This window comes from Emys orbicularis, chromosome 2 (genome assembly GCF_028017835.1).
Source record: "Emys orbicularis isolate rEmyOrb1 chromosome 2, rEmyOrb1.hap1, whole genome shotgun sequence".
NCBI lineage: Eukaryota > Metazoa > Chordata > Testudines > Emydidae > Emys > Emys orbicularis.
In genome coordinates, this window is record NC_088684.1 from 77,889,815 (window position 1) to 77,901,896 (window position 12,082).

The window sequence follows — 12,082 nt, forward strand, 5'->3', positions numbered from 1 at the left end:
AAAAGAACCACAAACTTTTTTTTTTTAAACCTCATTTTAAAGCTTGTCTTGTGAGTTGTGAGGCTTGACTCACACTCCCTCCGTTGCGGGTGGTTTGGGGCTGAAAACGGCGGCTCAAGCGCTGAGCTGCGAACGCCCCCAGGCTTTTGTCAACTTCACCAAGCTCACCTGCAAAGCCGCTTCCAACATCCCTGCCTCCCTTCCCCTCGCGACTGACCCTGAGGCCCGGGCCCCCGTCTTCTCGGCTCCAGCTGCGCCTTTGCCTGCTCTACCTCGTGCATGGGGGGCGGATTTCACTCGCTCTCTGGGGAAATGAAGCCAAGCTCCTAGGGCGGTCCCCGCCCCCAGGGACAACCAGGGGGCCCCAGCTGGGCAGGGGAAAGCGGGAGGACGCTGCCAGCGGGGAGGCCGGCGGTACAAGGGCGCCGCCACCGAGACTGCCCCCAGCCAGGGTGGGGAAGCCGCCCGAGCCACAGCCGTCCAGGCAAGCGGGGCTCAGGTGTGCCTAGCGCCTCCCTCTTCGTGCGCCGCTACGCCCACCGCTGGGGCAGGGCGGGTTCCGCGGTGGGCGGAGGAGGGGAAGCAGCGCCTGGCCCGACCTGGCCAGCGGAGGAAGGGGGCTGGCCGAGAAGGGAGTTTCCTGGCCCAGGCGAGGAGCACAGCAAACAACTCAAGTCCTTGCGAGGAGCCGCACGGCTCGTCTGCCGCTGCGCCCCACCCGCCCCGAACAAAAAGAGGGAAAAGAAAGTAGCCACCGCCTGTCGCCGCCGCCTTCCCGCTCGCCACCGCACCGGCAACAGCAGCCTTGCCCCCTGCTCCTCCGCGGGCGCACTCAGCCAGCAGCCTCCGCCGCCCCCAGCCACCCCGAGATGGCCCTCGCCGCAGCCCGCCAGGGGGGCTCGCTCTGCAGAACCGCCTGTCGGCAGCTCCTCTTCGGCCTCTTGGTGAGTGTGGGCAGCGCTCCCCACCCCACAGCGGGCGCCGAGCAGCGCAGCGCCTCTTCCCGGGCCGCGGTGTTCTGCGGGCTGGTCCCGCTGCCGCCGCTGGGAAGAGTTTGGGGCCACCCGCGCAGGATACGGTCCGTAGTGGTTACCCGCAAGGTTTTGGTGAGGCTGTAAGCAGCGGCGCGGGGAAAGCTGTTCTTTGTACCAGGGCTAGGGCGGTGGTAGTTGTGTGTGTTTGGAGTAGTGTCCCCCCCCCCCCCCGAGATGCGTTGATTTGATTTGATTTGATTTGATTTGATTTGTTTGGATCAGTCAGAGCAGCCTCGTTTTTTCTCTTTAGAAGAAACCAAATGTAGTGAGCGTTAGTGAAATGTTAACTGTGTGCCTGCTGATTATTGAATAAGTTTCACTTAAAAAAAGTGAAACTTTGGTTTAGATGCAGAGTCTAGATTCAGAGAGAACCATTTCCCCCTCTTAACAACCCCCCCCCCCAAACAAACAAACAAACAAAAACTTCCTGAATTCATTTGAACCTTTTTGGGCCCTAGTTGTCAGTGAAGGCTTGTTGAAGTTCATTCCTGGCTTCTCACTTTAAAAATATATATATATATATTTTTTGGTAGGGCTTAGTAACCTTTGCCCCTTTTACATTAACTTGTAAATTAAAGTGTCGGAAGGCACCATTATATGCCATGGAAGGAATATCATGTTGTATGGTGAAGAGGATATGTGCCTTTCTGGTATGAAATCCTTACTTACATGAACTTTAGAAAGGGAAGACTAGATGAGTCACAAAAATTAAATTGACTTTGGTGCTTTGTCACCTACATCTATAGATTTGTTTAGTCCAACTGCCCAAAATGGTGCTTGTGGGTTTTTTGTTGTTGTTGTTTTTTCCCCCGTTTTTTTAAGTGGTGTTTCTTGATTAGGGCTATCAGACTAGACATGCTTTGAGCAGGGGATTGGACTAGATGACCTCCTGAGGTCTCTTCTAACCCTAATATTCTGTGATTCTATTGGTTATTACAGCAGTAAAGGATTATCATTTATACATATATTTATTATTAATAAATCAGGTATGAAAAGGAAAGTTTCTTTATGTTGTATTTATAAAAGTCAAATTCAGTTATTCATCTGAAGCCAAATCCTGCTCACCATGCTCACACAAGTACTCCTATTTCCTTCAGAGGGTCCATGCATTGGAGGGTGAACAGTTTTTGGCCCATTTCAGTGCAGGGTAACTTATTTATTTATACCCATATATAATTATCAGCCCTGACCAATTCTATTTGACTTCAGGAAAACAACTCTTTTTAATGGGTGAGTAAAGTAACATTAGCTTGGCCGCCCCCCATTATCATAATTAGAGTAAAGAATAGGTGAGTAGATTGTCCCTGTGTAAGTAAACTTTCAATACTATTGCCAGGCGAAATTGATTATTTTAATATATAATGCACTCAGTCTTGGAAAATTCTCAGGAAAACTTACCTGCCCAGACACAATCCATTTACTTACCCTTATGTAATCTCGATGAATGGAGGGGAAAAAGCCATGCTAATCGTACTTTACTTACCAATCCAATTAAAGAAAGCAAAATTCCCCTGCCTTCTCTTGCACCCCCCCAACAAACAAACAAAAACAAACAAACAAAACTCAACATAACAAACACTCCTTACATAATGCAAGTGTAGGCATCTGTGTCATATATACACTCAGAGCATATTGAACCCTTTTATATTTACCAGCAGGTCTATTCTTATCTTGTCTCTGGATATATTACTTCCATAACTCTTCATGTGAATATCAGACTAAACTTGTTGGGTAATGTTTTGAAATAACATTTCATTGGCCTAAAAAAACTCCTAAACTATGTCTGATTATATTATGTATTATTTTTAATTTAAAAAACAAGCAACATTTTTTTTTTCCAGGAGAGACAGGGAAGTTTTGTAAGGATTAATTACTATTACAAATAACCCAAATGTTAGCTGGGAAATTAATAGTGATTTCAGTTATATGGTTGAGATTCATGAAAGGATGTGAACAACAGAAATAATTTAAATAGGAAAAGCCGCTTTTACTGATGCATACACAATATTTTAATTATCTTAAATGCTGTGGTTATCCAGAGTGTTTCAGAATTAATCAGTTTTAAAATCATGATTGGCTGGAATTTCAAAGACTGCTTGCTTTTTGAACTAGGAACCGCTATGCCTCCATTTCATTTTATAAAATGTGGTTATTATTTACCAGCTACAGATGGGCATTTTGAAGTTTGAAGCCCCAATTCTGTAATGCGATATATGTAAGTTGACAGACCTCTGCACATATTTGGAGCCTTATAAATCAGATGCAATTGAAAGATTTGGGGCTTAAGTAGTTTTAGTAAAGTACTTTTGAAGATACAAATTAATATGTATGTGCCAAGTATTATATGACATTAATAAAATATTTATTCCTTTAAACATTACAAATCAATGCAACCCTATAGAAATAAACTTTATGAATTGCTGAATTTTAGTACACTTCATCCATGGAGTCCAAAGTGCTCTTTAAAGGAAGATAAATTTTTATTTTCCCACTTCAAAATGTGGTGAAGTGGGAGGCCGAGTGTAATCCTGACCCTGTTGAAGTCAATAGGAGTTCTGCCAGTGACGTCAATTGGGCCCAGCATTTCAATCACAGGTTAAAATCTTTGCTGAAGTCACACACATCATGATGAGAATCAAGAACAGACCCTGCTTCTTCTGAGTTCTAACCCTGTACATTATGCCACAGTGCTTTCCTGTCATTTGTAATAAATGATACTTTCTAGGTTGTTTCGCTGGACTGTTTAAAAAAACAAAGCAAAAAACCTCCCTGTATGTCTCATTACTCATGTAACTTGAAATCAGTCACCAAAATATGTAATATATGTTTCAACTTTACATTTTGGTATTCTTTATTTAACATGACTAAAAATCTAGCTACTATATGCTTTTTATGCCATGATTTCAAACAATGTTTAAAAATACTTTCACAGCAAGGGTGACTATTCTTTTTTGTTTTCTTTCCTTTTCAGGTATTGAGTTTATTTTGTGAAGCTTGCAAGAAAGTCACTTTTAATGTTCCTTCTAAATTAGAGGCTGGAACATTAGTTGGCAGAGGTGAGAAGCTTCAAAATGTCCTTCAAAACTCTACATCATCATTTCACCATTTCTGTAGCTGCTTTTACAATGAAGAGGAGATACTGATTTATTTTGTAATACAATTTATTGCAGTTGGGACAACACCCACTTAGTTAAATTCAACTGCATATTGGATTAGCCTTTTACTGAAGGATTTGCTGTGTTTTGTTATACATTTTAACGCTGCTCACCAGCAGCGTGTGCACATTTTGATTCTTGTTATAACCAATTACTAGCAGATTTATTTTTTATTCAAGGCAGAAGTTTTGGCCAACATTTTCCAACTTGGATGCCTAAAGATAGGTATCTAAAAAAAGATCTAAATATGTGGTCTAATCTTTGCAAGTGCTGAACACTCACAGCTTACCTAGAAGGGATACATTTTCTGTAGTTAGGGCCCTACCAAATTCACGGCCATGAAAAACACGTCATAGACTGTGAAATCTGGTCTTTTGTGTGCTTTTACTGTATACTGTACAGATTTCATGAAGGAGACCAGTGTTTCTCAAATTGGGGGTCCTGACCTAAAAGGGAGTTGCGGGGGGAGGGAGTGGGTGTCATAGTATCGCCTCCCTTACTTCTGCGCTGTCTTCAGAGCTGGGCAGCTGGAGAAAGGCGGCTGCTGACCGAGGGCCCAGCTCTGCAGGCAGCAGCACAGAAGTAAGGGTGGCAATACCATACCATACCATGCCATCCTTTCTTCTGCGCTCCTGCTGGCAGCGGCTCTGCCTTCAGAGCTGGGCTCCCGACCAGCAGCCACCGCTCTCCAGCTGCCCAGCTCTGCAGGAGTAAGGGTAGCAGTACTGCAACCCCCTCCCCTCCACAATAACCTTGAGCTCTGCCCCCCCCCCCACACACACACTCCTTTTTGGGTCAGGACCCCTACAATTACAACACCGTGAAATTTCAGATTTAAATAGGTGAAATCATGAAAATTTATGATTTTTAATATCCTACGACCATGAAATTGACCAAAATGGACCGTGAAGCCCTATAGTATTTAACTTGGATTGTTTTAAAAAAACAACCAAAACCAGATTTTTCCTGTGTAACTGACGTATGAGCAGTGAAATCACATATGGCCAAATCCTCAGCTGTGGCTATGAAGTATTTAGTGCAGTATTCAGGAGAGAAGTTCCTCAATCCTCGGGCTGTCTTGTACTGGGTTGAGCAGCCCAAGTTTAAGCAATTTGACGGGGATTAGGGAAGACCAGACAACACCCTCTTTTTCCAGATTAGTCTCCTGTGGCAGCATCTGGGAGGGTGTGATGTAGGAGTTGCTACAGAGCCTCTGTGCCACCTGAGGATCTTCCTACACAATGGAGATCCTCTGAGAGCTGAATCTGAGGCTGTCTTATACCAGTATTGGCACAGTTTTGGAACGTGGGCCAGGGTAGTGGCCCTAGTCTCTACTGAAGGAACAGTAGATTTTTATCCCATCACAGTCTGTTGAATGTTTATTAATCAAGACTACCTTTAAAATGAGGGTGAATAAAAAGGACATGCAATGGAGAAGCTAACCTTAATGTCAGTTTTTTATAATGAAAATCTATGCAGCTGATCATTGTGTATTTTGTATGAGGGAGGTGGGTATGTATCCTCTTTTAACTTGAATGAATATGAAAGTAATTCATTTAATTTCACTTTATTCAAGAAGAATATTTCAAAAAGTTTTAACCATAAAGGACTACTAAATGGAAGAATTTTATACAATGCATCTGTTTGTCTACAAATATTTATCCATGCCATTGTAGCCTGAATGCTGTTCCTTAACATTTTATTGAGAAAGAATGCCATTTTTGTTGTAATACAACTGGTGACTCATAGCACAATAGTAAAATAAGCAAGGATTTTCCCCACAATTGCTAAGTTCTGTATGATTTTAATATCCTACAGGATATAACAATACACAGAGCTGTTCAGTACTAGGAATAATGCTGACTTACCTTGCCTCAGAGGCAGAATTCACATTCAAGTGCTCACTTATGGGAAAGCAGTGCCATTAGCAAAGGAAGGAAGATTCCCTGGTGTCTTGAATGCTGAACAATAAGGGGTATTATTTGCTGAAATGCTCTGTAATAATGTTTGAACATTCAACAGTAAGGCAGGCTGTTTTTAAGAAGAGAAAGGAACACTGTCAAATTACCCCCTCAGTGGTTATACTTAGGAAACACTGAGATGGAATCTGTTTTTATGAATAAGTTTATCTGACCATACTGGAAAAAATCCTGGTCCCGTTGAAGTGTGTTGGAATCTTGCCAATGACTTCAATGGAGAAAAGATTTCACCCACTGTCTTGTAGCAGAATTATTTATGTACATGGGTGATGGTGCTATTTTAGGATAGGTAAGCACTTTGGGGGGCAAAAAATACACAAGAAGAATTATATTACTTTGGGAAACATTAGTCACCCAAATTAAACCTATTTCCTCCCCCCCTCCCCCAACAGTGTCTGTGTAAAGTACTCGCTATGGCCAAGTATCCTTTGCAAATGGCTTAATGTGCTTAACGAATGGATGGATGTGCAACATGAATGTAAGCTTGTTCAGAAGCTGGACTCTAAATTCTTAAATAAAAGTAGTCTGACCTTTAGAGGTGCTAAGCACATAGACTCAAAATCGGGCCACTTTTACATAGGTGCATAAATATAAACCAAACTTTAGGCATGTAAGTTTGAAACCATTTGTCTTGTTGTGACTTGAGAGAATCTTTGAAATTTCTTTCTTACAGTAAATCTGAAAGAGTGCCTTAAGTCCACAGAACATATCAGTTCAAGCGATCCTGACTTTAGAATTCTAGAAGATGGTTCTGTGTATACAACAAATATCATTTCTTTATCTTCTGAAAAAAAGACTTTTACCATATTACTCAAGGACATTCAAAGACATGAAGAAAAGAAGATACACGTCAATTTGCTAGCTCATCAAAAAAAGGTAGGCTCACAATTGCTACAGACCTTTTACTTTTTATTTTTTGGAAACTCTCTTTTTACAGTCTGGCTTCTCATTGTGTAAAAGTTGTTGTTTATAACTCTTAAAATGATCAGGCATAGCTATTGTATAGTAGATTGTGTACTTTTAATTTAGCAATACCTAATAAGTGCATAGGTTTTAATTTTTCAGGACTCCTTGAGGTGGCAAAGGCTGGAAATTATGACGTTCATCGAGGGCATTAAGATTTTAGAAAAGCAAATTTTAAGCAATTAAAAAACTTCATGAGCACTGTATATTGGTAGGAAGTATTAAAATAATGAATGTTGCACAGGGCTGAAGAATTCTCAAGACACCAGGATTAAGTAGAATGGTGAAAAAGAGGATTTAAAAGAGCAAAAACTGGTCCTTAAGATTTGGAGAGAGTTCTGAAAAATCTGTGAGGCTGGGGGTGGGGGGAAATGAGGGGAAAGCAAATAAGAATATAAACCTTAAGAATTTTTGAGTTGATCTTTATTTAATTTCTTTTGGTCTTCTAAATCCAGACACCTAAGACAAGACATACTAGAGATACAATCCTCAGGCGAACCAAAAGAAGGTGGGCTCCTCTCCCATCCTCTATGATGGAGAACTCTCTTGGACCTTTTCCAATGCAAATTCAACAGGTACATTTTATACACCAGCTATTTTTATAATGTAAGTGACTTTCCTATCTGACCAGTACAAAATACTGTAAGCCACTGCCTTTGGATTCAGATGGCATCTTTGCAAAAAAGTGAAGAAAACCAACTACATTATTGTTTTAGAAAAGCAACGGTGAATCCTTAGTAACTGCTTTTCAGGAAAAAAATCGTAAGATTAATTCAGCCCCTTTGTGTATATGCATTGATAGTCTTGCCAAATACACATAGGCAGTCTGAGGCAGAAGTAAGTCTAGAACACAACTCCTGAATCCCAGTCCTATTTCTCAGAACTTTTGTCTCATTCTTTGTCTATACTGGGGTCCCGTAGAACAAATAATATGATCATGTCACTGAAGACTGTAGCATGCATATACATAAAGGGGCCAAATTAAGAGTGTAAAGGAGAGAGAATGCTATTTGCATGCCTAGTAAAGTAGAAGTGTGAGGTTTCGCTCAATAATAAAGGCTGTGAACTGTGCAAAGTTATTAACATCAGTCTTGCCCAGCACTTCTTCACTGAGGCGAAAGAGGAGAGATGCTGCTGCTGTGTTTATGTTCTGTCTGGAGCACTAGCTCTCTGCCTACTTTGTAGGAGACCGGGTGGGGCCTGAAAACATGTTCATTGCAGTTGCTATGGAGATCTGTGGGTCTGGAGCATGCTTATTGCACTTCTGGAGATTTTAGCAGCATTCCTCTAAAAAGCTCTACTTATGTGTAAATACTACTATTTAGAGGCTTATAATCAGGTGAAATCTGGGTGGATTTTTATGAGGACAAGAAAAAAGGCATCTCACTGACCCCAGTGCTATCCCCTTGCCAATATCAAGTCTCTGCTCCAAAGAAAGAAGGTTCTAGATTTCTTGAAAGAAACTTTTTAGTAAGAACTAACAGTGGCAAAAACCCCCACAGACCACTTCGAGTCATAAATAGCTGAACCAGTTTTGCCTAAAAAGTCAATCTCAGACATAGCAAATGTTAACCAGAATGGTTATGAGTGAGTGATTGAAAATAGGGGTTTCTAATGAAAAGCATTAGGCAACCTTAGCTACACCTGGCAGCTCTGTCTATAATGATGCTGAGACTAAATATATTTTACTCACATCTTCCCCTTCCCCATGCACTCTACTCCAAGCTGGATTTTCTTCCATTGGTATTTGTGAAGGATTAGCAGCCTTTCTCAGAAGTGCATTTACTATAAAGGTAGTTAAGATTGGCAGGGCCAGCTTTAGGCCGATTCCCCCCGAATCGGGCCCTGCACCTAAGAGGGCCCCGTGCCCAGCCAGAGCGCGGCAAGCCCGCGGCCCCGCTCCTCGGGCCGCCGCCCCGGCCGGAGCGCAGCAAGCCCCACCCGGAGCGCAGCAATCCGAAGTGCCACTGAAGACTCGGCGCGCCGCCCGGTGAGTACAAGCCCCACGAATCGGGCCCCGCACTTGCTAAAGCCGGCCCTGAAGATTGGCACAAAGCAGACCATTTTCCTGTTCTGTGTAAAAGTTTGAGCTGCTGTAGTACCTGAACCTAAGACTTGGATTTTATACATCCTTTCTGAAGGGTGACACTGTTTTCTATCCCACACTTATATTAATTCAGAAAACACAGAAACAGAAAGGTGTTTAATGATGAATTATTTTGTCTGTGTTTAACAAATTACTCTTTATAGGTCCAGTCTGACACAGCCCAAAACTACGTCATTCATTACTCTGCAGCTGGTCCTGGAATTGATCAAGATCCAAAGGGTTTGTTTTATATAGAGAGAGAAACTGGGAATATTTTTGCTACTGGCCCAGTAGACCGTGAACAGTTTCCAAGCTTTACGGTAAGGGCCTAAATTGTATACACAATTAAATGTATTTTCATTCTATTGCTAAAGTACTTCACTGGTGTGTTCTAACAGGAATGGGAGGAAAATGCATCTGTGCTCAGACAACTATCCCAAATAGTATCCCTGATATTTACAGGGCAGAAATTGGTGGTGGGAGTGAAGGAAGATCTAGTTTTACAAGACTTCTTTTCTGGTGGAAGAATTGAAAAAGTCCACGTAAAGTTAAAATGAGACAAAAAGATAATCAAGAGAGCTGTATTAGTTCCTCAGCATTTGCTTGTTCAGTTCAGTTTTAATGTTTATTAAATGGGTAAACTGCTCTCTCTGCTGGCTGAGAGGTGTAAGGAGGTGGCAGAAGTGGATAGCTCTGCTTCCAATGGACTGTTGGGAACATTAATATTCCATTGTTTTCCTACACAATAGGGAAATAGTAAAAATAAGACAGTCTAATAATTCCACTGCACACTAGATGTTTGTTCATTCTGCTTCCCTCCGGCTTATTTCTCAGTGAATATACTTCCTCCTTTCTCTTAGGCAGTTGGTTAGCCAGGCTCAGACCTTAATTGAAAAGAAAGCAAATAAGAAACACATGGTCAATTATGTCTACTGCCATTGTTTCTTCACTTTCTGCACCTCATAATTAGAAGAGTATCAGAGACTCTTGCTATGTTTGGACACCATTTGTCTATGCACTACTGAAAACACGTTTTTACTTGCCTGACTGTTGTCTCAGGTAGAAACAAGCAAAACTATACAAAGTGTTGGCTCTGCTGTTTTTGGCAACACTAGAGTGTGGCATGCTAATGTCAGCCAACGTTTCTTTGTAGGGTGAGGAAGGAGGTATGCCAGAAGATAAACTTATGGAATTAATAAGTTTAATGTCTCTCTGCCACGGGAATTTGTAGAACTGCCAAGTATGTCTGACTTTGACAGTGAGGAGGAAAGTGTCAGACAAGGCAGCTTCAGATTGCCCACCAAGGAGAATATAGAAATAACATTAAGTGTGGAAAGTCTACAAAAAGTGCTGCCCTACCCCCAGAGGCAGAGGGAATGCACCTTTCAGTAAAACTGAAGCAATCATTCTGTAGCTTGTTCTTGCATCTACGTCTACATAGTCCCCACACACAAAATTGCTGGTATTGCATTGGTTGCTCACTCCTCTGTTTCCACTTTTGCCAAAAGCTGCACTCTGCTTAAGTGAGCACCACTGAGTGTGACGCTTGGATCACAAGATGGGTTGGTTAAGGATGGTGTCTTTGTGACTGACAGTGGGTCAGTGTATTCAGATCCCAGCATGGAAATCTTTCACTTGTAACTGTGGAAAATAATGCAAATGGTTGTCATGGGGGCTGGGAAGCAGTTAAATGCATTACTTCTACCACTGCCAGCCTGTAACATCAATAATCTCCTCTTGCATCTGACTGAAAACAAATTTGTTACTGAAATTGGGTCTAGCATGTTATCCTGAAGCAGAAACCATTAATCACAAAAGGAAAAGAAACCTAGTGCACCAATGGCTAGAAAGAGCTCAGCTTTGTCCTCCATGGTCAAGAAGGAAAGATTAGTATATGCAAATAGCTGCAAAATATCTATTGCAGATATAAGCCATTTACTTCTATTAAGTTTTTTGTCTGCTTATGAAAAGGATATTTGACATTGTGCGTTGCAGAAATTATTCTGTAGATCCTGTTATCCACTGGGCTGAAAAGGAATATTTCACCCAGCTCTAGAACAGTGGGCAACTAAGGTTTTCTCTCTCTTATAGATAATTTGCTATGCAACCACTCCAGATGGATATTCACCAGAGAAACCACTGCCGCATGTAATCAAAATAGAGGATGATAATGATAACGCCCCATTTTTTACACAGGACCTTTTTGAGTTTGTTGTTCCCGAACATTGCAATGCTGGTAAGCATAATTTTATGATTTTTTTTTTTTAAAAGCACTGTATGATTTTTGACCAATAAATATCTAAAATGCTATCAACTTCCAACAGTGACATACCACAATGATTGTGTATAATTCTGATGTTTGATCAGTTTTTCAGTAGGAATAACTAATCAGTATTTTTATATTGAAAGCTACGTTTCCGAAGCACTTCCAATTTATTTCAAATTTGCACCTGCTTCAATTTGCATGCAATATCCACACCTGTATATGCATGCCAGATAGTTAGCCATATACACATGGACAAATTATGTGCACACTCAAATCAGCAGGCCTTTGGAAAAACTGGCTTTACTGAGTGTGCTATGGTACTGTACTTCATGAAGGGAGGATTTTCAGATAATGGTCTTATAAACCATCAAGGCTACTAGAAGTTAAAATAGAGCATAGTCTTGAAAAAGAGATTCTGTGCACTCAGTACAAAAAGTATATCTAACGTGATACTGGTTCAGACCAATGGCCCATTTTGCTTTATATCCAGTCATCCAACAGTGGCCAGTGCCAGATGCTTTAGAAAGAATGAACAGAACAGGGAAATTATCAAGTGATCCATCCCCTGTCATCCAGTCCCAACCTCTGCATCCCTGACC

At 41.5% G+C, this 12,082-nt stretch overlaps 1 protein-coding gene across 1 annotated transcript in view; it reads left to right on the forward strand.

Annotated features, from left to right (window-relative positions):
- The first annotated feature begins 869 nt into the window (after nt 1–869).
- DSC1 (desmocollin 1) overlaps nt 870–12,082 on the forward strand; it is a 36,272-nt gene continuing 25,059 nt past the window's right edge. The window contains exons 1-6 of the mRNA XM_065398968.1: nt 870–944; nt 4,006–4,090; nt 6,842–7,044; nt 7,587–7,706; nt 9,382–9,537; nt 11,309–11,453. Coding sequence (XP_065255040.1) covers nt 870–944; nt 4,006–4,090; nt 6,842–7,044; nt 7,587–7,706; nt 9,382–9,537; nt 11,309–11,453 — 784 coding nt within the window. The remainder of the gene's footprint in view (nt 945–4,005; nt 4,091–6,841; nt 7,045–7,586; nt 7,707–9,381; nt 9,538–11,308; nt 11,454–12,082) is intronic.